General features: G+C 45.7%; 1 protein-coding gene across 1 annotated transcript in view; it reads left to right on the plus strand.

The window, feature by feature from the left end:
• Positions 1-27516, plus strand: part of CTSF (cathepsin F) — a 303262-nt gene that overhangs the window by 87482 nt on the left and 188264 nt on the right. Inside the window, exon 3 of the mRNA XM_085625496.1 lies at positions 5193-5274. Within this exon, the coding sequence (XP_085481622.1) occupies positions 5193-5274 (82 nt within the window). The remainder of the gene's footprint in view (positions 1-5192; positions 5275-27516) is intronic.

Raw genomic sequence — 27516 nt, forward strand, 5'->3', positions numbered from 1 at the left:
CAGAGGAGTTGCTATGGGGGCTGCATTCGCCTCTGATCTGACACACTCCATGCCACAACCATTGTGGGTATCCCAGGGTATGCAGGGATTAATGGGCAACTACAGAGGTGGTTGAAGTCTTTTACCACATGTGTTGCACGGCCCTTCATATTCTGGCTAATAAAAACTGGACTCTTAGTTACACCCCTTTAGCACTTGACTCACATGGTGAGGTAAGCTGTCCAAGGCTGCTGAAGGGGGCAGAGCTAAAAATGTGCACACTGTAACTGAATCATAATTGTCCAACGCAAAGATTATCCAAGGGAAATCACGCTTATAATAGGGTGTTGTAGATAAAGCAAAAGTAATCTGTTTGGTTAAATGAGGGGTACACATTTACAATGTCAAGTGCAAGCAAGTTATTATGTCTGTAACCCACAGGTAATTCTCTTATTAGAAACCAGTTTCTTAACAATTGAAAGTTAGGCCCACAGTCTAAGTTACGAGCCGTGCTTGTCATTGAGGAAGCGTTCAGTAGGCGATTAATTTGAACAGTGCAGTGATACCCCTGTACAAAGTCCTCGCTGGATTTACTGTGTGTGTGTAGCTCTACCTTTTCTCGTGACACTACTGGTGGAACTACAGATATCACAAGTGTTCAGGAGGGTCTCTGCAATTTCTGTTGGCACAATTCCATCCCGAACACAAACTCCCTACCCAAAAAGTGATAGAAGCCTACCCACAGGTCAATAGTGAGTCTGTCAGCTGCCTTGTCAGGTCATAAGTCACTTTTAGTAGAAGCACAAGTCAATGTTCTTGCAGGACACAGCACAAGGAAGACTGCATAAGGTGGTTACGCTTCTCTTAGTTGGTGCAGCATGCCAGGTTCACAGAGAGATAACATGAGTCACTTCAGCTCCTTGTCTGGGGGACCATGGGCAGCAGTCACACTTGTAATCTTTGGGGACGGGTGCCTGGCTCAAACAGCGGGATGCAGAGAGACCCACTGCAGCACTTGGTCCATTTACTGCAAAGTCCCTCCTACCCATCTGCTGGTCTGAGCAAATACCTCTTCTAAGTAACTGCACCTCAGGTTCTCCTCTGGGCAGATGTCTCCTTGCAGGGGTGACCTCTGTTTCCCTTTCTTAGACGATCAGGTAGACTCCTTACCAAGGCACACCTTCTGCTCTCCTCTACCACTGAGAGTCTGACTATCATTAAATCGGCCGTGGATCTCAAGAGTTTTCCATAACTCTCTTCTGAGTGTTGCTTATTCGGTCCCTAAGAAATCTTGAAACTATTTGGGGAACTTTCCAGCTCTCTCAGCACTTTCCCAGATAGGAAATGAGGTGTTTTCCTCAGTTTGTGTTTGGGGCTTCTCTAGTAAAACACAGACTTTGTCTTCAGGCAATGGTCCCCCAGCAGGAAACGATGATGCGTGTTTCCAGGCAGAACACCCAATACAAGAACACAGTAAAGAGGGAATCTCTTTCAGCTCACGGCCATGAACCTTTTGGAGTTGCACCTCTGAAAGGGACAAAAACCAGGCCCTACCTATTTTGCCATGCTCCACTTAGAAAACTCGACACATCCTACATCTATCGTAAAAGAAGGGCTGATGAAGGAACAATCAGACAGTCCACTGGTAAAAAGTCTTCTGCATTTCTATAGGGATCCCTATCTTCCTCCTCCCACACCTTAATATCTGTTGCTTCACAAAAGCTAAAAGAATGTCAGAAACACTCCTTGCTCATCAAGGAGGTGATTACCTACCACTAATCTTGTGCCATGCTCTACCATTGGAAATTGACTTATAACCATACACATTCATTCTTTACAGATTTCGGATTCTAGTTAACCAATATTTCTTTCACATACACAGCCATGATGATAGCATAGGTTCTGCCCATGGCACTTTATAAAAACAGACCTGTCTGTAACTACAGATTCAACAAAAATTGGTAAATGCATTAGGTTTCACCTATGTGATTAATTATAAGCTGTTTTTGTTGTAGTTTGCTGTGTAGTTGTTCAATATTAGTGACAGAGAGTCTGTTAAAGTGTCATGACTTGTTTATGTACAAAAAACGCAATATATTGTGCTGTTACTAGTGGTATAGTGCGGGTAAGTAATAGAACATTTTTGAAAAATTAAAGAGGGAAATAATAGAATTAATTGATGTTGTAGCAATATTATGTGTTTAGAGGAGTACATGTGACTGCCTGCTCAGTTGTAAAATATACCAATTTAGTTTAGTTTAGTGGAGTTCTGACAACTTTTGGCCCCGGCACCACTGCACCTGCTGCACCATTTAAATCAAGGCCCTTATAACTGTAAGTAACTGCAATTGTCACTGCCTGTTCAGTAGCAAAATATAGAAATATTAGGTGTTTAGAGGAGTTCTGACAACTTTTGGGCCTGGTGCCCCTGCACCTGCTGCACCATTCAAATCAAGCCCCTTTGTAACTGAAAGATAACTGCAATTGTGTCCGACTATATAGTAGTAAAATATAGCAATATTGGGTGTTTACTTGAGAGCCTAGAGCTTTTCGTCCTGGTGCTACTGCAACTGCTGCACCATTCAAATCATGACCCTGGCACTTGCTAGATAACTTCATGTGTGACTACCTGCTTAGTAGTAAAATATAGCATTATTTGGTGTTAAGTTGAGTTATGGCAACTTTTGGCCTCGGTGACACTGCACCTGCTGCACCATTTAAATCAAGCTTCTTTTAACTGCAAGGTAACTGCAATTGTGACTGCTTGTATAGTAGCACAATATAGCAATATTAGGTGTTTACGAGAGTTCTGACAGCTTTTGGGCCCGGTGCCACAGCACCTGCTGCACCATTCAAATAATGATCCTGTTGTCTGCAAGGTAACTGCACTTGTGACTGCCTATTTAGTAGTAAAATCTAGCAATTGTAGGTGTGTAATGGGGTAATTAGAGCTTTTGGTTCTGGTGTCACTGCACCATTGAAATCATGACTGCAAGGTAACTGCACTTGTGACTGCCTGTTAAGTTTTCAATTTTAGCAATAATCTGGGTTTAGCGGGTTCCCTAGAACTTTTGGCCCCAGTTCCACTGCACCTCTTGCACCATTCAATTCAAGTCCCTTTTAAGTGCAAAGTAACTGCAATTGTGACTGCTTGTTTAGTAGTCAAATATAGCAATATTATTTGTTTTGTGAAGTTCTGACAACTTTTGGGCCTAGTGCTACTGCACCTTCTGCACCAATCAAAGAATGACCCTGTTGTCTGCAAGGTAACTGCAGTTGTGGCTCCTTGTTTAGTAGTAAAATATAGCATAGCTCTTGTATATTTACTTTATTTTTAACGTGCGGTGTTTATTACAACATTTAGAATTTGATCATAATGACCAAATTGATTAAATTGAAAAAATCTATCCGATAATGCCTACAAAGTGCAAAGAAAGGTACTGAGGCATGAATAGCAAATACCACAAATGTTCTAAGGCTGAAGCATCTGCTTTACACAACTAAGTAATAAAAAGCAAGCATTCCAGCATGCTGTTAGAAGCTGTCTGCCTTTTCCATGGGAAGACATCTTATCTTGACAGTGAATGGGGCTTAAACAGTGTGAAAAGCTTTAGTATAAGTATTGTGAATGCGTGCAGCCAGGAGAATTTAACAAAATGAAAGATTCACACAAAAGCGAATGAACACAGTGATTCAGCAATAAGAACTGATAAGGGCCCCCTTTTAAGATATATTAAATACAAAAGATTTAATAAGCACAGCTGCGAAACCTAAAAATAGCATGCAGCTCCACTGGTAATCTTCTCAGAACGGTACATGGGCACCGATGTAAAAGGAAGGCAAGTTTGATATGCCTCTCCTCACCACAGATCCTCCCCCCCAATAGTTTTTCAGTTTATTTACCCATACAAGCCTCAGCACATATGCATGATTGTCTCACACACACTTGGCATCAAAAATACCTTGGAGGTGGGTAAGTTGGGTAATGGGGGCAAGCTAGTAAGGCATGCAGGGCATATTAACATTACAAAAGTCCTCGGAGGGTAAATCGCTACTTTGAAAACATGGAATTTCTGTTGCCATTTTGAATATTTTCTGATATTTTGGTGAATGAACATTGATTCAAGCTATGAATTACTTGTGCAATGTTTTACATGAATTGCTAAATGAAAAGCGTCTGACTAAAACATGAATTTCAAAGCTCATGTTTTCACTTTGCAGCACAAAATACCTGCGTGTCACTTTAAAAAAAAATTCAGTTTTTATTTCTGAAGCCCAGGCAGGTTTTTCATTCTTGCTGCTACATTTTATAGCACATGTTTAGGCTCTTTCATTTTAAAAGGCTTTATTTGCTTCGCCATGTGCTACTTTCCTCACGGCACCATTTTATGGGGTGCTGCTTTCAACTCTATGCACACTATGAGATCGACTACAACAACACAAGTTGTAAACAGAAAACATGATGTAAAAATCGGTTTGCAGCTTGTATTGTTGTAGATTTGCATGCTACCATTTCACCTCCCTGGGGATAGGATAGAAGCATATATCTAATAGAAAGCATACACGCATTTCTAATGCACACAGAAATACATCGATTGAGGGAAAAAGAAATTATGAAAGGTGGAGGAGGTCTATGCCCATATCCACTGGGGTTTCACTGGATATGATAACAAGTCATTCGACACATGCCCAAAATCAGAACGAAGACTTCAGAAACAAATGAGCTGTAATATTCTGAACCTAACACTAGAAGGCAGGAGAGAACAATGCATCTGAATCTATAATGTTACAGGCTCCAAACTGGTGTTGACAGGTAAGTAATCATTTCTTTCACAGTTGAGGATATCTTCCACATACCTTGCCCTTGCAGGAAAGATCCTGACAAGATATGAGAATGTAAATGTAGAAAAGATTACCTGCTGAAGAGGAAACAGACACTTCCCTGTCCAACAAGGCTATTTTCCTCTCCCCACGTTTACTCCAGATTCATTAACCCAGAAAGTCTCCTTCCCTTTGGGTAGGATCATTCCAGATTTCGGTTAAATGGGCATTGACCCAAATGCTTGCTTCTTCCTTTGATGGGGATGTGACACAGGGTTCTTGTGTGCCTTAAATTTGAAGCTGTGGAACTTCTTTAGTGGAATGGAGGGTGGGGGACTGCATCAAACTCCTAACGTAACTGATTCTTTTTCTTTCTCTTTTATTCCCGCCAGGTGATGGAGTGCGATGTCTTAGTCTATGAAGAGCTCATGACAGATCGTGCACAACTGAAGAAGTCAGACTGCAGTCCAGTCAGTACGTGGGAAGAGTGACTTTTATTCATGTAAAAAGATGAAGAGCCTGAGAGTCTCCCACTGAATCTGGCTTCTTGAACCCTCCTTCAGAGTACTTATGAACTATTGGGCTGTAATTCTCAGTGTAGCAGAGAGTAGTGCTGCTATTTATATATGTTAGACTCTCATTAGCTCCTGCCTTGCAGTAAATATCTTGATTTGTAGACTTACCTTCCGGTCAAGTTTATCACTCTGTATGCATATACATGGTTTTATTTTCATTGGATTTGAAAGACCAATCTCATATGGGTACCACAAAGACATCCTATCCTTATCCAAATGGGCCTCTCCTTAGTAACTAGATGAGAAGTCAGAGGAAAGGTTTTTACACAGATGAGGTGATGTTGCAATGTCAGCTGTTCACAGCCATTTTGCAATTTTCAAACACGTTCATTACATGGTATGCATAGTGCACTCCAAACTTGGATTCATTTTCACTTGGGGCGGTGCGGAGGGTTCTTTGAACATAAACCGTGCAAAACATAAGCTCTTAGGTATGTTATGTATCTTATGTATGGTTTATAGAATTGTAAGAATATTAAACTGTACTGCAAGGCAGTCCCAATTTCTTCACATGGAGGATGTTTGTGTGTTGTTGGTGGGAGAGAGAAATGGGATAGAACAACTGAAAAGAAATTAAACTTTGCAATGAAATATTGGCTTTGTGTCGGCATCTGTCTAGGATCATCAGTATCATTGGGCAGAAGTTGCAATAGTACTGGGGACAAGGTTGTGAGAGGCCCACTGAACCTCAATTACTGCTGTCTTTTATTATCCAATTAGGGAAAGAAGGTCGGTTTTCCTTGCTTGAATTATGGCCTGTGGCACCCTTAAAAAGCCATTCTGTTTGGGAACTCCAGTAAAAGTACTGATGGGTATTTTCTGATAGCATTCAATTTCTCTGTTGAGCAATGGGTAATGTGAAAGAGCTTTTGCTGGTCTTCGGTTTACAGAACAATTTTAATTAGGCATTGTTAAAGAATGTGGTGGGCAACCACAGTGGCGGCCAGTTATGTGGCTGAGCAGTGATGTGGGTGCACACTCACTTCCACCCATCCACTTACTTCCACCCATCCACTTACAAGCACACACGTACTCACACCCACCCATCCACATGCACACTCAGCGACACCCTCCCACCCATCCATTCACAAGCACACGCACATACGCTCCCCATTCATAAGCACATACGCACACCCATTCACAGCATGCAAACACAAAGCCACATGCATTCATAAGTATACACACACATCCAACATTCAGACACTTACTGGGCGACGGCAGTGACATCGAGTGGTCAGCATAAAGGCCTCAGTAGTTCCTGGAGGCTTCGAGGAAGGAGGGGACTGACAGAAGATCCCATCATCTCTTCTTATTGGCTGACCTTCTCATGGATCAACCAATGAGCAGTGGATTTTCTCTAACTCCTCACAGATTCGGATGGGGTCAGTGAGAGTTGCTGACCCCCCCCCACTCTGTGATACGACATTACTGATGGACAGTCGGGCCTGAGCACTTCAGGGATTAAAACTGGGGCTCCCAGGTCTGAGTCTGTCCTTTGTCATAAGGGGGAGGCTTTCATAAGTCTCTGCTGCTCTGATGTGGTCACGAAATTTTCAGCCCAACATAGCCTGGCTCAGGCTGCCTGGCGTATGCATATAAGCATATTTAAAATGCTTGGATTCTGGCCCCAACATGATGGGTGTCTGTCCAGCTGACCCTTGCACAGTCTGACAGACAATCATCATGCTTGAAAAAGGGAGCGGGAGTGGTGCCCCTCCACCCTTAGTGACGGGCTACGTCTGGTAAACTAACTCCTGCAACCTCCTTTGGATTGATGTCTCTCATTCGCTGACAAGAAATGCTGTATCATAATTTGGTTGGGATTTGAGCACTAAAAACACCTTTTTATTTAAATGCTTTATTTTGAAACGTATCGTATGCAGAGCTAAAGTAAGAAGTTATGAATCGTAGGGATTTTTCAGTTGGGTGGGGATTATCTTTTGCTGTAGTCACTTGTTTGAATAAGGTCTGTTGTCGAATGCGCAGTCTCTAATGCTTGTGGTTGCTTCTCACTTGAGAGTCACATCTTTCGGTGAAAATTGTGTCACATTATTGTGTTTTGAGGTGCATGAACCTAGCTAGCAACAGAAATGGAGACATCTGAATTATTAGTTAAGTTAAGCCAGTGGTACCTAGAACCTCTCCATACATTCTCTTAAATAGGGGTTGGCTGAATGAGAGAATGTGATGGACCAGCATAGTCGACAATTTTAGATCCTGTAAGAAAGTCACGTTTTTGAAGACCCTGCTTATTGGTCTGATTTTTTTCTGTCTGCAAATCAAGTTGTAGATTGTTAACATTCAAAATAAACCAATTTGGCAGAATGTGGTGGAGGTTACAAGGCTGGGGATGCGTAACTCTACAAAGTTGCTCAAAATGAGTGGAGGATTAATGAGGTACCCCCATGACACATTGCAAGGCAGTATTGCATATTGCTAGAGTTCTTCTCAGATCTCCTGTGCTCCTCAGTTATTTGCTGTGTCCTGGCATAATGCCAGGTTTGAATGCATGGCCGGCTCTAGTGCGGTGTGATCGGTGCGACCGCACCGGGCGTTGACTTGGGGTGGAGGCGTCATTTTTGAAAAGGTGTATCATCAGTTTAAAAGCTCGTGCTGCCTCGTTCCTGGCCCCCAGCAACTTTCAGTTCAATTAAAATTTCAAGAGAAGTCCCGTGATTAATCGTCTTCTGGAAAGAGACCGGAGGTTTGTCTAGTGGAAATTTTGACTCATCCTAAGGTAGCGCAGAGGGTAAAAATGCCTGCTGCTGAGAAAGTGTACCATGCAGACAACAAAGTGTATATAATGTAAATAAGTCAGTGGGTAACTGCTTCTGTAATAGAGCTCCTTTTGTTACTTGTCGTTTTTAAGTCAAAATCCTAATCTAGAACATTGAGCCATTAACTAGAGCTGCTGCAAACTGCAAGGTATATGTTAGAGCTATATGTTTTTTTGTCCAGTGTTTCGTTATCCTAATCTTGGTAAAAGGGTTCATTTGGGTAGAAAACAATTCTTATTATGAAAGAGAACCCTTAACAATGATGTTGCGTTTTAAATTCTGAATTTGTGCCTTTCCTGAATAAGAACTTTAACTATATTGCCTACCCGTATCGCTGACATGCCACTCCTGCACTACACTTTGTAGTACTGTCTGATGTAACATTTCCTATACACTAATTTACACACATATGATTGCCTCTGTGAAATGTGTGTGTGGTATAAAGTTCTGTGACCTTACACTGATATGAGTGGTGCTATAAAACTAAATGAATCTGAGAGACAGTGGTTATGGAGACTTGAGAGGCACTGGTAAAGGGTGCTAGTGAGGGAATCCGTGGCAGAGGTGGTCATGGGGGGGCACCAACAGACATTGTCGCACAGGACGCCACCAACGCTATAGACGGCCCTGTTTGATTGACACAATCTGAACAATGCAATACCAAAGGGGTTGATGCACGGAGCGTTTGAGCCAATCAAACACTCACCCCCAGTCAACTGATCTGGGTTTAATCCATCATCATTCTTTAGTTCACTCCACCACCCCAGTTCAGACATGGCCATATGCAAATCAGTCTGACCCTGTGCCTCATGGGGTTAGTCCAGCCCGAACTGCCAAGCCATGTCTTCCCTGGACCAGAAACAAGCATCCTGGGACCGGTTTCGGGTTCATAACCCTCGTCAGCCAGGCTATCTTGAATCGAGTGGCAAAGTGAGCAAGGGACCCACGTCTGGGAATACCCTGCCAACTTAGAGCGAACAAAGCAATACCAAAGGGAATGATGGATGGAGCGTTTGAGCCAATCAAACACTCACCCCCAGTCAACTGATCTGGGTTTAATCCATCATCATTCTTTAGCTCACTCCACCACCCCAGTTCAGACATAGCCATATGCAAATCAGTCTGACCCTGTGCCTCATGGGGTCAGTCCAGCCCGAACTGCCAAGCCATGTCTTCCCTGGACCAGAAACAAGCATCCTGGGACCGGTTTCGGGTTCATAACCCTCGTCAGCCAGGCTATCTTGAATCCAGTGGCAAAGTGAGCAAGGGACCCACGTCTGGGAATACCCTGCCAACTTAGGGCGAACAAAGCAATACCAAAGGGGATGATGGACGGAGCGTTTGAGCCAATCAAACACTCACCCCCAGTCAACTGATCTGGGTTTAAACCATCAAAATTCTTTAGCTCACTCCACCACCCCAGTTCAGACATGGCCATATGCAAATCAGTCTGACCCTGTGCCTCATGGGGTCAGTCCAGCCCGAACTGCCAAGCCATGTCTTCCCTGGACCAGAAACAAGCATCCTGGGACCGGTTTCGGGTTCATAACCCTCGTCAGCCAGGCTATCTTGAATCCAGTGGCAAAGTGAGCAAGGGACCCACGTCTGGGAATACCCTGCCAACTTAGGGCGAACAAAGCAATACCAAAGGGGATGATGGACGGAGCGTTTGAGACAATCAAACACTCACCCCCAGTCAACTGATCTGGGTTTAAACCATCAAAATTCTTTAGCTCACTCCACCACCCCAGTTCAGACATGGCCATATGCAAATCAGTCTGACCCTGTGCCTCATGGGGTCAGTCCAGCCCGAACTGCCAAGCCATGTCTTTCCTGGACCAGAAACAAGCATCCTGGGACCGGTTCCGGGTTCATAACCCTCGTCAGCCAGGCTATCTTGAATCCAGTGGCAAAGTGAGCAAGGGACCCACGTCTGGGCAAACCATGCCAACTTAGGGCGAACAAAGCAATACCAAAGGGGATGATGGACGGAGCGTTTGAGCCAATCAAACACTCACCCCCAGTCAACTGATCTGGGTTTAATCCATCATCATTCTTTAGCTCACTCCACCACCCCAGTTCAGACATGGCCATATGCAAATCAGTCTGGCCCTGTGCCTCATGGGGTCAGTCCAGCCCGAACTGCCAAGCCATGTCTTCCCTGGACCAGAAACAAGCATCCTGGGACCGGTTTTGGTTCATAACCCTCGTCAGCCAGGCTATCTTGAATCCAGTGGCAAAGTGAGCAAGGGACCCACGTCTGGGCATACCCTGCCAACTTAGGGCAATACCAAAGGGGATGATCGACGGAGCGTTTGAGCCAATCAAACACTCACCCCCAGTCAACAGACCTGGGTTTAATCCATCATCATTCTTTAGCTCACTCCACCACCCCAGTTCAGACATAGCCATATGCAAATCAGTCTGACCCTGTGCCTCATGGGGTCAGTCCAGCCCGAACTGCCAAGCCATGTCTTCCCTGGACCAGAAACAAGCATCCTGGGACCGGTTTCGGGTTCATAACCCTCGTCAGCCAGGCTATCTTGAATCCAGTGGCAAAGTGAGCAAGGGACCCACGTCTGGGAATACCCTGCCAACTTAGGGCGAACAAAGCAATACCAAAGGGGATGATGGACGGAGCGTTTGAGCCAATCAAACACTCACCCCCAGTCAACTGATCTGGGTTTAAACCATCAAAATTCTTTAGCTCACTCCACCACCCCAGTTCAGACATGGCCATATGCAAATCAGTCTGACCCTGTGCCTCATGGGGTCAGTCCAGCCCGAACTGCCAAGCCATGTCTTCCCTAGACCAGAAACAAGCATCCTGGGACCGGTTTCGGGTTCATAACCCTCGTCAGCCAGGCTATCTTGAATCCAGTGGCAAAGTGAGCAAGGGACCCACGTCTGGGAATACCCTGCCAACTTAGGGCGAACAAAGCAATACCAAAGGGGATGATGGACGGAGCGTTTGAGCCAATCAAACACTCACCCCCAGTCAACTGATCTGGGTTTAAACCATCAAAATTCTTTAGCTCACTCCACCACCCCAGTTCAGACATGGCCATATGCAAATCAGTCTGACCCTGTGCCTCATGGGGTCAGTCCAGCCCGAACTGCCAAGCCATGTCTTTCCTGGACCAGAAACAAGCATCCTGGGACCGGTTCCGGGTTCATAACCCTCGTCAGCCAGGCTATCTTGAATCCAGTGGCAAAGTGAGCAAGGGACCCACGTCTGGGCAAACCCTGCCAACTTAGGGCGAACAAAGCAATACCAAAGGGGATGATGGACGGAGCGTTTGAGCCAATCAAACACTCACCCCCAGTCAACTGATCTGGGTTTAATCCATCATCATTCTTTAGCTCACTCCACCACCCCAGTTCAGACATGGCCATATGCAAATCAGTCTGGCCCTGTGGCTCATGGGGTAAGTCCAGCCCGAACTGCCAAGCCATGTCTTCCCTGGACCAGAAACAATCATCCTGGGACCGGTTTCGGGTTCATAACCCTCGTCAGCCAGGCTATCATGAATCCAGTTGCAAAGTGAGCAAGGGACCCACGTCTGGGCATACCCTGCCAACTTAGGGTGAACTAAGTAATACCAAAGGGGATGATGGACGGAGCGTTTGAGCCAATCAAACACTCACCCCCAGTCAAATGATTTGGGTTTAATCCATCATCATTCTTTAGCTCACTCCACCTCCCCAGTTCAGACATGGCCATATGCAAATCAGTCTGACCCTGTGCCTCATGGGGTCAGTCCAGCCCGAACTGCCAAGCCATGTCTTCCCTGGACCAGAAACAAGCATCCTGGGACCGGTTTTGGGTTCATAACCCTCGTCAGCCAGGCTATCTTGAATCCAGTGGCAAAGTGAGCAAGGGACCCACGTCTGGGCATACCCTGCCAACTTAGGGCAATACCAAAGGGGATGATCGACGGAGCGTTTGAGCCAATCAAACACTCACCCCCAGTCAACAGACCTGGGTTTAATCCATCATCATTCTTTAGCTCACTCCTGTTTGAGTGGTTCTGATGCTCCATCCATCACCACCCCCTTTTGTACCGCTTTGTTCGCCATAAGTTGGCAGGGTATGCTCAGAAGTTGAGTCTCTTGCTCACTTTGCCACTGGATTCAAGCAAGCCTGGCTGAAGACGGCTGAAAGGCCAGAAACCGGTCTTAGGTAGCTTGTTTCCGGTCCAGGGAAGACATGGCTTGGCAGTTCGGGCTGGACTGTTCCCATGAGGCACAGGGTCAGACCGATTTGCATATGGCCATGTCTGAATTGGGGTGGCAGAGTGGGCTAAAGAACGGTGATGGATCAAACCCAGATCTGTTGACTGGGTGTGAGTGTTTGATTGGTTCTGATGCTCCGTCCATCACCACCCCCTTTTGTACCGCTTTGTTCGCCATAAGTTGGCTGGGTATGCTCAGACGTTGAGTCCCTTGCTCCCTTTTCCACTGGATTCAAGCACGCCTGGCTGAAGACGGCTGAAATGCCGGAAACCGGTCCTAGGTAGCTTGTTTCCGGTCCAGGGAAGACATGGCTTGGAAGTTCGGGCTGGACTGTTCCCATGAGGCACAGGGTCAGACTGATTTGCATATGGCCATGTCTAAACTGGGGTGGCAGAGTGGACTAAAGAACGGTGATGGATCAAACCCAGATCTGTTGACTGGGTGTGAGTGTTTGATTGGTTCTGATGCTCCGTCCATCACCACCCCCTTTTGTACCGCTTTGTGCGTCATAAGTTGGCAGGGTATGCTCAGACGTTGAGTCCCTTGCTCACTTTGCCACTGGATTCAAGCAAGCCTGCCTGAAGACGGCTGAAATGCCAGAAACCGGTCCTAGGTAGCTTGTTTCCGGTCCAGGGAAGACATGGCTTGGCAGTTCGAGCTGGACTGTTCCCATGAGGCACAGGGTCAGACTGATTTGCATATGGCCATGTCTGAACTGGGGTGGCAGAGTGGGCTAAAGAACGGTGATGGATCAAACCCAGATCTGTTGACTGGGTGTGAGTGTTTGATTGGTTCTGATGCTCCGTCCATCACCACCCCCTTTTGTACCTCTTTGTTCGCCATAAGTTGGCAGGGTATGCTCAGACGTTGAGTCCCTTGCTCACTTTGCCACTGGATTCAAGCAAGCCTGGCTGAAGATGGCTGAAATGCCAGAAACTGGTCCTAAGTAGCTTGTTTCCGGTCCAGGGAAGACACGGCTTGGCAGTTCGGGCTGGACTGTTCCCATGAGGCACAGCATCAGACTGATTTGCATATGGCCATGTCTGAACTGGGGTGGCAGAGTGGCCTAAAGAACGGTGATGGATCAAACCCAGATCTGTTGACTGGGTGTGAGTGTTTGATTGGTTCTGATGCTCCGTCCATCACCACCCCCTTTTGTACCGCTACAATCTGAACAATGTTCATGAAGCTGATGAAAGGTTGTAGAAATCTATATTTGCCATCCGGACACAAGTTGGACATTCTTATTCAGACAAGTTGCACGTTAACCTATTAAAATCATTGATCTTTTAAATATGCCCTAATCATGGCAAATATGCTTGTGATTTATTTCTCTCTTTGTATGGCTTTTTGTACGGCACAGCCTATGCTTTGAAAGCAGCCCTTTCAATTATTTTCAATACATCACAACTGAATCAATGATCATAATCCAGAACAGTTGCACATTTAAAATTAATAAATGTATTCTAAAATATGATGATTATGGTGATGGTAACATGTTTCTTTTCGTTTGCCTACATATTTTGTGTCAAACAGAATATTAAGAAACCAGGTATTTCTGGAAGCCTGGGTACACAATATACCCAAATCAAACAATGGCTCCCTTGGAGGAAGCTTATTAACCTATGCTTCCTAGGCAAGTAAACTGTATAGACTTCGGAACAGAGTAACCATTTCTTTAATTACTGTTACAAACAGTCACAATAAATGTATAGAAAATAAATGCTCCAAAAAACACTGCCTTGAATGTGATGGGTGACATGAGTGAACAATGAGTTTGCTGGTGAATAAAACCATAAAGAATTAATGTTGATCTAAATGGTTGAGCATTATAAACAAACACAGACTAAAAATCAGAGTACAGGTTTAGGACCAATGTAAACATCAATTAAAGTTAACATATAATTGCGTCCACATTTTCATCCCCAACACAGTTGCCTTCCAATGGGGTCTTCATCGGGACAAATAAGGTAGCAACATACACAAATCAGAGGATATGGGTTAGCCTATGAGACCAATAGTAAAACATTCTTTATGAGGGTTGGATACATATGGACATGTTCGAATCTTACCTCTCTCGGAAAAGTAATTTGATCAAGGAAACCTCTTGCCGCACATGCTATACTAGTGTGGAAAGTTTTTCTTCTGAATGTGAAAGCATGGGTGTGCCTGTTGGCCAGTAAGGACAATTTAACAGAAAATAAGTAAAAGTTATAAAAGGATTGCTCAAAAGTGCATAAAGAACTACCTATGTGGGTAAAATATATCAAATGATTTGTACTTTGAGCACATTTTGCACTTCACTTTTCAGAAAACCAACTGAAAGGAACTGTCTCTTACAATATCAGGCATCACCCTGGAAGTCTTAGGGACAAGTAGCACTTTCGACAGTTTGTCAGAAAAGGATGGGTTATTTTAGAGGGCCTGAGATTCTTATAACAAGACTCCTGGAGAGGGGATATCCCACCAGTATTCTGCTTATTTGTCCTCTCTCAGGCTTTGCTGTCAGCAGTATCCTAGCCCCTTTTTCTGGTCACCCACGCTTCTCTCACCTTTACTGATCACAGTAAATACATGTTGCTTTCGCTTATTGTCCGAAGAAAGTACAATGTTTAACATCAGCATTTGAGTTTGTGCATATTCCATTGCCCTTCAATGATTTTTCTTCCATTTTTCAAGGACAAGTTGTTGATTTGCTTGGAACTCACTTTATGTTAATGCATCCATGTAAGTATGCAAATGGAAAACCATACACTCCCTGATAAATAGCCTTGGACCTCTGGAGTGGGATTTTCAAACCTTGCATTTGTCACACTTACTTTACATGAAAAGAAACATTGGATTAAACATCTTCAGCCATTGTTTCTTTACAACTTGGGCTCACCCTCAGAATGACCTGCTTGCAACCCTTATCAGCTCTATAGTTTTAAATTTAATTCCTTGCTGAGCAGTCGAAGAAGAGGACAGATTTTGTTCTAGACTAATCAGATAGCTTTTATTTATTTACCATTTTACAATAGCCTTTTGGATGTTGGGCCTCAGTATAGACTTAAGATACCTCGAGCTGATTTAGAGTTTATTGCAACGGAGTACGCTCTTTGCCAACCTAAAAGTCCATCTGCCCCATTTACAGATAGGTGGACCGCAATTATGTCAGCGATGTAGAATGCTCCATCTCTGTCGTAATCCTCTGACAACCTGACATAGTCAGGGCCGTCAGAGGTTTGGCCGTTTGACTGCCTATCCATTTTAGGGTTGGTGGTCGAATGGGCAGTATATGAAAATCTATGGTGATATGGGACGGTAAAAACGTTTAAATGACATCCACACCATGTGAGAAAGCGCCAATGGTGTGTGGGGTCATTAGTTTTTGTTTTTTCAAAAATAAAATCCCAATTTGGGATTTTATTTTTGAAAAAACTAAAACATGACCTTTACAACATTGACAGGAACCGCTGTGACTGCTTTTCAATGTTCGAAGTTGTCTGCAGGGATGGTGGAAAACTCTAAATTTGGTAAGCGGAGGACCCTCAGTATGGTAAGTACTCCCCCATACCGACCGTCTTGCCTCCGCCCGACAAACACTAAATCAGCCCCTAGGAGTCCCAGCAGCTTTGGTCTGAAGACCTTTTAATGCCTGTATCCATCTACTCGTTAATGAGCTAGTACCTGTATACTTTATTGCAAAATGTTTTCACCTTTGTTTGTTAACCTTAAGCATAGCATCCTTATTTTTATTGACGCTTGAAGCAAGTTTCGATTAGCCTCTTCTGTGCCACACCCTTTCCCCCTCCTGTGCCGGGCGTTTCATTAGTGGGCGGGTTTCATGACGAGATAGTCTCGTCATGGGCACAGCGCGACCGTGCTCCATGACGAGACTATCTCGTCATGGGCACAGAAGAGGTTAAACTTGTGAAAGTAATCAGACAGAATTCTACAGTACCAGTTGAGGGTAATTTGCATTTGTTCTTTAGAGAGTGTTTTCTACTGTGTGATCTGACAAATCAGACATCAAATGAGTTCCATGAGAATTAAGTACATTCCTTTATAGCTCCCAAAAACTTTTCTGAAATGTTTTTCTATTTGTTAAATCCAATTATTTGATGACATATTTATTCACATTGTGAATAACCCATTTCTTCAGGGAGGCCCTTGCACTGTCCAGTGCAGTTAGAAAAGCTGTCATTCGTGCCTGTCTGTCACATGCTACTCCACTTCTCTTTGGGCCATATCTTTAGCAAGCAGGGTTATTAAAGTCCAGGTCCTTTGCGCTTTATAACTTCAAGTGAAAGTTCATCCTCTGTTTTACTCTCAAAATATTCCCCAGTTCCAATGTCTTCCCCTCTCTGATTACTGTTAATGTGTTGGAAATCAGAAAACGTACTGACAAGCTCAACTGTCTACTACTTATGACTCTTACTGACTTAACAAATCCGAGGTGGCCATTTAGTAGTCTCTTGTGGGGTACTTTCAATATTATTTTTTGTCCTCTTGCATTTGATTTTCTTCCTTACCCTATTTTCTATGTCTGATGTGGTCTTGATCTCAATATTAAGTTCTGTGACTATCAACGGTAATTTGCTCTTTGAGCCCTTAATCACAGGACAAATTGGTCACAGAGTTCAACTCAGCTATTATTTTTCTTTAACCGATCATTTATTTCTGTGTCCATGGACAGAGTTCTTGCCGTCAATTTAATATTTGCATGTTTGTAGGGAGTGAGTCTGCAAATACAATGTTCAGGGTTATCATTCTAGCTCCTAATATACTGAGAAATATAATGTCTGTTATTACAGGATATTTTTGTTCTAAGGCAGTCCATGGACTATAATTTATGAATGACCAAAATGTATAGAAATGGATGCCTTCTTGAACATAATACAGTATCTGCTTCTGAAAAGTTAGTGAATTGAGCTGGTGAGATGTATAATCTGTGAAGTTTAAAGATTTAGGGTGGGGGTGTGGCCAAGATGGCGGAGTAGCACCGTTTCTTCAGAGCTCCGCTCGCCAGGGCCAAGAAAGGCGTCTGCACGGCACATTAGAGACCCCAGATGATGCTGAATTGAAGTCCAGTGGCCCAGGATGCTAACAGGCAGGGCTGGATGAAGAACATTCCCCCGCCGCTGCCGAGATCTGCATTGTAGGAGCTGCGACTGAGGACTGGTTCTGAGGCCTGGACGATAGCGCGGCTGCCGCACCTGGCTGCCACTGTGGGAGAGGATCGCCACGCCTGCGTAGATCGCAGTCAGTGGCCCCGACAAAGCCCCGGCAGCACTCCCGTGAGAGCGAAGTCGCGAAACTGGGCTGGCGACCCCTGGGGTGTAGCGGCCTGGAACCCTGAGGTGAGGTGGCCTGGACGGAACCCGAGGCCGCCAGAACGGAGACACAGGAAGCGGCCTAGTGACGATGAGCGGCCGTAAGCAGCGCCCCCGTCCAGGTGGGCACTCAGAGTAAGCCACAAGAAATGGAGGCGGCAGAATCAGTGGTCAGTTGGGCCGGTGGAAAGCAGGAGACAAGCGGCCTGCACAGGGCGGGGCATCCCTGGAGCGGTGGCATTACTGCGGCTCCCCGGAGGGAAGGCCTGAGCTAGGACAACAGGACGAGCCTGAGCCCTGCATCAACCTGTTGCCGTTGATAGAGATACCGTTGATTGGCACAAGGGTCTCCCCTAACAGGTAGGCTGAGCCCCGCCGGGTGCTGGCTATCGCACAATTAAGCGGGGCAACCGTACTGGGAGCTGGGAACTGTGAATCGGTCCCCACCTTGATCCCAGGGCCTGCATTGACCTGCCTCTAAACCTATCTGAACGGTGACCTTCCTTTGAGCGCCAAGTGGAGACCCTGGAGTGTCGAGGAGCAAAACGGCCACACGGAAGGCCCTTTGACATTCAGCAGACACTGTGGGTTGGGCAGCCACCTTGACTGCTGCTTAGAGGCCCGACCCTGAGTTTGGAAGTGCAGTCCCCCGGGTATATGAGGAAGTCAGCAACGGCAACGAGACGGGTAGAGGATTTCCGGGGACTGGAGCATAGACCTTGATCCTCACCCCACGCCCCCAGGGGATGGGAATGAATCGACAGTGGGCCAGGGAACGTAGGCCACTGACATACTGACGGACTGGAGGAGGACAGAACTCATCTAGTGGCTCGCCGACTGTACGGTCCCTCAGCCCGCTCGGTGGTGCCCCACAGAAATGTCCACGCAGTGAACTAAGAAGGACCCTACGATTAAATACCTCCTTCAGAAACCTGGCTCCAAGAAAATGGGGGGACACGGATCCGATCAACAGGTGGCCCTGCCCTACGAGAAAGACATGGAACCGGCCGGAGAACACACAGATGACCCGATCACATGGGGCTTTATGAAAATATAATTTAGCACGCTCAGGGAGGACTTCGCAAGCCTACGGCAAGATGTAGCCTCTGACATCAAACAGCTGAGAACGGAAATCCAAGAAATCAGGGACCGAGTGGGCTCTTTAGAAAGAAGTGGGGACCGCAGAGAGGAAGAAATTACAGAACAAGCCCAGGAATTGATAGACCTCCGTGAGCGCAATGAGGGGCTTTATCTCAAGTTGGAGGATCTTGAAAACTGCTCGAGCGATCCAACATCCGCATTAAAGGCGTGCCACTTTAGGCGGACGGTGGCATACTGGAGGAGTGGGTAATTCATTTTTTTCGAGATGCCGCATCAGCTCTAGGAGATAAGGAGATCATCTTGGACCGCACCCACCGCGCCGGGAGGCCCTCCTCCGGACTGAGGCAACAACAAGACATCCTCACCTGTCTTCCCTCATACTGGCAGGAGGAGATTATTATGAGCACCACTCGCGACAAGGCGACCGTGGCATTCAAAGGTCTTCAAGTGGGAATCTTCAAGGACCTCTCGCTCCTCACTCTTCAATGCTGCAAAACTCTGAAACCACCTTCATCAAATCTCCAAGACCAAGATATTCGCTACCAATGGGGACATCTTTTATCTGGAATAAAGAACTGCGAGTGGTGCAATCCCTCAAAGAAGCGCAGGAAGTCCTCGGGATCCACCTAGAAGAAGAAGGAGGCTCCGAGCTGCTAGAGGAAGACACAACATCTTAGGGGCCACCCAAATTGAACCGAAGACAGGGCCAGAGAACGGAAAAAGTACCAAACCTTCTGAACAGGAAAGACAGAAAGAAAGGGAAGCTCTACTGCGACAGATACAAAACCGCGAGGGTGTGGGTGGCCCTCTCAATGAGTGAACTCTATTGATACGCTACTCCGGGGCCCATGGACTGAGACGACAGATAGGCAAGCCTAGGGACGAGCGACTTCGGCCTTGGTGAGGGGAGCCCAACCCCTTGGATGCAATGATCGACTACTGGGCGCATGGACCCACTCACGATGGTGCAATCCACAGCCAACGGATGGCGGATCATATGTTTAATTTGTTTTTCCTGTTCTGTCTCTCTCTCATCTTTCTTGTTCCTCTCTCTATAATCTCGACATCGCTTGCACAGGCAGGATTATATCCTGACTCGAGGGCTTATCCACATCACTAATAGGCCTGGCGAGCACCGAACCACATCCTCGATGGACACGGGCAGAGTGGAGGGACACGCATCAGCACTTTACTTTTCTGGCCAGGTCCCTTCCAGTAGGTACTATGTCCCACCAATGCAAGCCTTTAAGTCCACAAATGGATCATAAACGCAGAGCTTATCGCACTCTGTCCTGCGAGCTGGCGTTGGGAGCTGAGGGAGAGATGGACTCTTGCTGTGGAGTCTGGTCTCCCTCTCAGATTCTGCTGGGAGATGGGGGTGGGAGTGGGTGTCTTGTTAGGCCTGTTGAAATACACTTATGACTCACCACGGCTTCTGCCCACACATTCCTCAGTGACAGTTTTTAAGGTACTAATCATGAGTTTCAATGTCCAAGAACCTTCTTCACCCATTAAACGGCAGGCGCTTCTTGCAATGCTGAAAGATGCTAGATGCGATATCTGCCTCTTACAAGAGACTCATCTCCTGCGCGCTGGCTGGAAATGCCTCAGATCAAAATGGTTTGACAGACAATATTTCTCATCGGTGGCCAGGAAAAGGGCAGGGATGGCCATCCTTTTACCAACGCAGTTCCAGGGGACCGTACTGGGGGGTACATGCAGAAACACCGGGCAGGATGCTGGCACCGAAGGTATCAATGGGAAATCACACTTACACAATAGCTTCTGTCTAAAGCCCTAACAAACAGCAGGAAACTTTCTTTCGGGACTCGCTGAATACTTCTTGAGTCTCTGGATGAGAATTTGGTGGTGGGGGGACTTTAATCTGGCCCCAGACTCTCAGATGGACCGATCCGTTCTATGTGTGGGGCACTCCAAGTTCCTTTCGGACTCTATGTTACAGAGACTGGAGGGGGACGTCGTGATCAGGACGGCGGTGCTCTCGGATCCCTCCCTGATCTCCATTACGCTGCTTCTGCCCAGGGGATCTCCCCACCAGAGTGTATGGCGGCTGAATCATAAATTACTCATGTATGACTCCAATGTCACCGGGTTACGTGCTGCTATACAAACGTACTTAGCAACCAATGACGATGGCTCGGTCGATGTCCCCTTGGTGCAGGATGCGCTGAAGGGGGTCATAAGGGGTCGGTACCTAGCTATTGCGGCAGGACTGAATAAAGAGAGGAGGGATAAGCGGGATCATCTGGAGGTCCAAATAAGGGAGCTGGAGGGGGTTCACCTCCGGACAGGGGAGATCCAAATGCCTCTGCTACTTAACACGGCGAGGAAACAACTGAAAGCCCTGGACCTTGATCTGGCCAAATACACCTTTCTGCTCACCAGACAGTGCTACTACGAGGGGGGGAAACAAAGCCGGGAAACTCTTAGCACATCTTCTTCGAGCCCAGACAAATGCCTGCTGTATAGCAGCGATTAGGAATGGCCGAAGGGAGAGCCTCCATCGGAGTAGGACATTACGGCCAAATTTGAGCCCTTCTCTACTGCTGTCTACACGGCGCATCAGTTAGATCCATCGGCGTCTGAGGAATACACTTGCAGGGCTCCGGTGTCCTCCCTCTCACCCCTGGATGCGGCCGGGTTGGAGGCAGACATCTGACCTGAGGAGGTCTTATGGGCAATACAGAGCCTCTCCCCTGGGAAAGCCCAGGGAGAGGACGGCTTTTCGGCCGACTTCTATCAAGTCTTCACGTCAGTCCCTGTCCTCTTCCTTACCCGACTGTTTAATACTTTCAGCGAGACCGGGAATCTGGCCTCGTCGATGTCAATGACAGAAGTGGTCATGATACCCCACCAAGCAAAGGCCCCCTGGAATGCGCATTGTACCGCCCTATATCCCTTTTAAATGAAGATCTGAAGATTTTTACCAGTATCCTAGCGGCCCGTCTCGCTTCTCACATGCAAGGACTGGTGGTCCCGGATCAGTAGGGATTTATCCCGGAACGTAATTTCAGTGACGGTACTCGGTGATTGTGCCACTTTTTGGATAAAACTCTTCGCACACAGCTTTCTGAAATGCTCCTGTTGGTAGACGCAGAGAAAGCCTTCGACTGGGTCCATTGGCCCTACTTGATACAGGTGCTATCTAGATTCAGCATTGGACAGCAATACATGAGGTGGGTGAACTGCATATACAAAGGGCCGGAGACCCGTATCAGAGGAAACGGGGTTGCGTCCCGTCCCTTCCAGATTGAGAGGGGCACTAGACAAGGGTGCCCGCTCTCACCCTTTCTTTTCGTGGTCTGTCTGGAGCTGTTTGCTGAGAGAGTCAGGCAGCTCCCCACCATCACCGGGATTCGGATGGGAGATAGAGAACACAAGATTTTGCTCTACGCGGACGATGTGGTGCTTTTTCTCACACAGGCATCGCTCTCCCTGAACCCCCTCTTGGTATAGATAGAGATCTTTCGATCTATCTCAGATATTAAAATCAACCTTCGGAAGACACAGGCCCTTAGCCTAACCTTTCCCAAATCAGACCAGCAACAACTGGCGACGCAGTTCCCATTCGCGTGGGCTCCCGGGGGCCTTACATTTCTAGGACTACGGATTTTCCCCACTGTTGAGAAGATAAACCAGGTGAACTATTCAGAGCTCTAGCTAAAGTACAAGGGGAGCTTCTTACCTGGAAGAAGCACACAATGTCATGGCTGGGCAGGCTGGTTGCTATCAAAATTACTCTCCTACCCCGCATTTTATATATAATGCAGATGCTCCCGCTACGTCCTCCGCCTAGAATAGTGGCTCACCTTCAGCAACTCACTGGGGGTTTCATATGGGGATGGAAGAAGGCACACATGACTCAACACGTATACGAGGCAGGAAGACGGGACTCGGGTCCCACACTGGGGCGATAGTTCGAGGCAGCGCAATTACGCTACATGACAGAGTGGTACAAATTGGAATCAGAAAAGCACTAGTGCTTTATTGACTGCGCTATCACAGGCATGCATATTTAGAAGGTTCCCGCTATGTCACCCCTGACCCCCTTCATAGGCAACCTGGTTTCCCCCCGCTACCCTAGAGAATGGATACCTGAAATGGCAAGAGGTCAACTGAAAAAGAATAGGGGACCTTTTCGATGAGCAGGGTGTCATGGACTTCCCCCATCTGATGTCAGGCTTCGGGATCCCTAAAGGCGCGTACTGGCAATACCTGGCGATGCACCACTGAGTCACCCAACCCCAGGTACGTCCCCATGCAAGTCACCCCCTCACTAAATTGGAGCTCTGGTTTATCACCCGTAACTCAGACAAACATCTTTTTGAATAAGGCTAAAAATAACACTAAATCCCCGGCGCAGCGAAGGTGGTAATCAGAACGGGAGTGGGAATATTCCCCGAAGGAATGGCGGGACATTATGTATAGGACCAGAGCCTCCTTCTGTAGCACTGCTGGTAAGGAAATGTTTTTAAAGATAGCAAATTATTGGTATTATACTCCGGCCCAAATTGCACGATGGAAACCAAAAGGCGATGACCTGTGTTGGCACAGATGCGGACAGCCTGGCACACTAACACACATCCTCTGGCAGTGCCCTAAGATACAGACCGTTTGGGATTCCATCTTACCAGACATTGATAACATCCACCACACCGAATTACCTAGATTTCCCTGCTACATCCTATTGGGACTCCCCAATCCCCTTTCATATCCCCTTAAGTCTGGCCGGGGTAGAGCGATCACCCTAGCATTAGACGCTGCCAAACAAATATTATTGTCTAGGTGGGGAATTGAGGAAATCCCAATGAAATTGGACTGGCTACATAGTGTCTGGGAACTGGTGGGCATGGAGAAAATCACAGCTGGGCTCTCCAAAACACTGCCCTGATTTGACAAGACATGGGGCTCCACTGTTACTTATTTATCCTCTGAATTTGTAGAACTTACATGCCCAAGATACCTGCGGGTGCTCAGGCTACCCATTGCGACTCCCACCGGAGAGGTACACTCCCACGAGGAGGGGGTGGTCCCCCAACTAGCTAGGAGCTCTCACACTCGAGATATAGACAGCACTTAGGCCTCTGACTATCTTCTTCCCTATTTATTTGATTTCCATCTCTCTATTTTCTACAATATATTCATATCTCTCATTACTCCTCACCGGCCAATGGTTGTCGTGGTGGTTTTGTTTAACTTTGACACTTAAAACTAAATAAAACGATTTAAACCAAAAAGATTTGGGGCCAGATGTACGAACACTTTTTGCGTGTGCAAATGGGTTAGCGACCCGTTTCCGCATGCAAAAACCTGCATGGCCATGTACAAACACTATTTTGCGACTCGCAAAAAAGTGCGACTCGCAAAATAGTGTTTTGCGACTCACTATTGGGAAGGGGCGTTCCCTTCCTAATAGCGACTCTCCAGCCATATATGAATGTTTTGCGACCGCAATTGTGGTCGCAAAACACTCGCAATTTACCGCCCTCTTCAAGAGGGTGGTAATGGAGTTGCAAATGGGAAGAGGTCCTCAGAGGACACCTTACCCTTTTTAACTGGCTCTAAAAATATTGTTTAAGGGCAGGCAGTGGTCCCAGGGACCAATACCTGCCCTTAAAAAATAAAACGAAAACGTTTCATTTAAAAAAAAAAAAAATGCATCCAGTTTTCCTTTAAGGAAAACTGGCTGCTTTACAAAAAAAAACAACACTGCTTTATTGACAAGCAGTCCCAGACATGGAGGTCTGCTGAGCCCAGCAGGCCACCATCCCTGGGAGGGCCAGCCATTCCTAATGGGGTCGCAAATTGCGAGTTGCTCATTAATATTCATGAGCCTCGCATTTGGCAACCCCATTGGGAATCTCCAGCAGTGTCTCTGACACTGTTGTGCATTCCAAATTGCGACTCATACATCTGGCCCTTGGTTTCTATTTGTAGCAGATTTGGCAACCCCATGAAACATCATATTTGTTATTTCCCAGGAATCTTTGAGTTTCACCATAGAACTTCTCAGTTCAAGCCACGGTGCCCATGTAGAGTGTCTGTGATCTCCATGACCCACCCATACCAGAATGATAGTTTTTGTCAAATATTTCTAGAAGATCGTTTTTTTCTACCACTTTTACCTTCTTGCAGATTTCATTTTTCTGCAGCAGTTTCTTATTTGTGAATATTTAAACATATAGAGTTTGTTTTTGTTGTAAAGCTTCCCGTCCGTGATGTCATATTTCCATCATGTAATAAATCTCTTAAATTATTATCTTAATCAGGAGTCAGTGCATTGATCTAAGGTGGCTTGAGATATGGGCTTCCCTTCGTAGACCAAGAACTAGGCAAGCGGTCCTGTTTTGAATCATCTGAAGGCAATGGTTCTTGGATAAATCATGGTAAACTGCATTTGCAATTGCATCATTCAATCTTGAGCACATTCAGTTATAGGTAATTGTTTTCTCCAAAGAAAGCAGTAGTAAACACAGCATTTTTCACAGGAGTCTCTGGAACCCAAAGAAGTCAACCAACAAAGGTCCTATCAAATGAAGATCTTTGTCTAATCTTTGCTTTATTTGAGATGATCTGTGTTCACCCAGACAGCAATGTACATAAGCCAGGAGTAAACATGAGCTTGAGAATTCAGGGATTCAGTATAAAGATGCAGAACAAGTTGAGTATTATAGATGTTGCAATAAAAAGAACATTGGATCTAACGAGGTAAGCTAACGGAACCATATAAAAATTAAATAAAGATGATCTGGGTAAGGAGTCCTGAGTGACCTCACAGGAGACCTTCTTAAAAATAAATTGAAGGGGTAAGGACAACAGATTATTTCATATCATCCTAGAACAGTTCAAATTTGGGGAGAGGAGTTGGCCTAACGGCTAGGGCGCTCGACCTCGGACCTGGGGAACTGGGTTCGAGTCTCGGTAATGACGCTGAACATCCTGTGATTCTAGGCAAATCACTTAATCTCCCGGTGCCTAACAAAAAATGAATGTGTGTCCTCATGTAACGTAACTGGTGCTATGTAAAGCACTCTGATACCCGATTGGATTTGGGTCAAGTTCGCACTATATAAAACTCTGCAAAAAAATAAAGTCAATGCACCCTAAACTCATATAGATTAAAGATCAGGATTAAGTGAGAGACAGTGTAGAAGGCAGCTGATAGATCAAGCAGGATCAGTGCTGCTCCCTGATATAATGCACGGCAGATATTGTTAAATACTGCTAGCATGACGGATTCTGTACTAATATCAGGCCAGAAGCCCACTTGAACTGTGTCTAGCAGCATATTGTTTCCCAGGAAAGCAGAGAGTTAAAGATTTACTGTTGCTTCTTAAATTTGGGAAATAATTGTTAGTAGCAAAATAGGTGGATCCTTTGTGAGTCTGGGGGCGTCTGCAGTGGACTTCTTCAGAAGGGGTGATGCTACCACTTTTTTCCAGCATCTGGGAACAACTGAAGAACAAGGGAAGAACTACATAGCAGACATCAACCTGCTTGCCTTGAAAATTTTAACTGGGAAAAATCCAGTGGAGATTCAGAAGATATAGTGTCTAGATTAGTTCTGATGAAGTCCTCATAACCTAGTCAAGCAGCTTCCTTGGTCCCCCAGGAAGGCACCTAGGAGGAGGAAGGGGACTATCTACCCGAAAAGAGAACACTGCATTTATAGTTTCAGTTTCCATTTAGAAAAGGAGTAAGAGCTCTTCAAAAGCGTTCGTCATAGACCAGGATTGGTCTCTGTGATGAAGAAAGATTGGACATCTCTTTAACCCTGTTGATTTTTTTCTTTGAAAAATGACGTAACGCTTTGTGAATGTTGGTTTTACATCAGTTACATCCAGATATATAACTTACACGACCTGGGGCAATATGTTTTTTCCCAAATGCATTCCACCTTTCAAATGTTCCATCATTAGAGTCAAATAATAGTAACCAATCCCCTTTATTCAAATTTATTTGTTTTCTAGATAAACTTGGCCTTTATGAATGGCATATAAAATAAGTTTTTATAAACAGAAAATTCTTGGTTTCTGAATCGATCAACATATCTAACTGTGATTGATTTGTGAAAGGAATATAATTTGATCATGTTAAATATGCCTATTAATATAAAAGTAGAAATAATGAAAGATTTTATTAAATGTATAGTTTATATTGGAAGCAATTATTAAGTTAAATATCTTATTTGTGCCTCAACCTAGTTCCAAGCAACTAAGTCTGTTATTCCAACATATAATCTCTGCCTTATTGTAGATAACTTTGTACCCTGAGAATTTGCCAGACGCTCCTGTCAGTTTGTTGAGTGCTGAGACTGTTGGTGCACCAATAGATCAAAACGCCACCAGAATTTAAAGCTAATTTCCTTGTCCAATCCCAAATATTAAACTGGATGATCTATTTGCTATCTCGTATCATAGTAGATAAACACTCTGGGCCTGATTATGATGGCAGTGGGACCGCCACTGTCAGGCCATGGGTGGCAGCCTGCCGCCATCCAGCCCATTGGTGCAACTGCCACATTAGGATGCAGGCGGTCAGAGCCTGGCTTTCAGGGGGAAAAGACCGCCACGTCCAGTCAGTGCAGCTGTCGGACTCCCATTCCCTGCAATGAGGGCGGTGCTTGATCAGGCACCGCCATAGGGATTACAATGTCCCTTTCTGCCTGACTTTTCATGGCTGTTCATCCGC

The sequence above is a fragment of the Triturus cristatus genome, chromosome 9, assembly GCF_964204655.1.
Source record: "Triturus cristatus chromosome 9, aTriCri1.1, whole genome shotgun sequence".
Classification (NCBI taxonomy): Eukaryota; Metazoa; Chordata; class Amphibia; order Caudata; family Salamandridae; genus Triturus; species Triturus cristatus.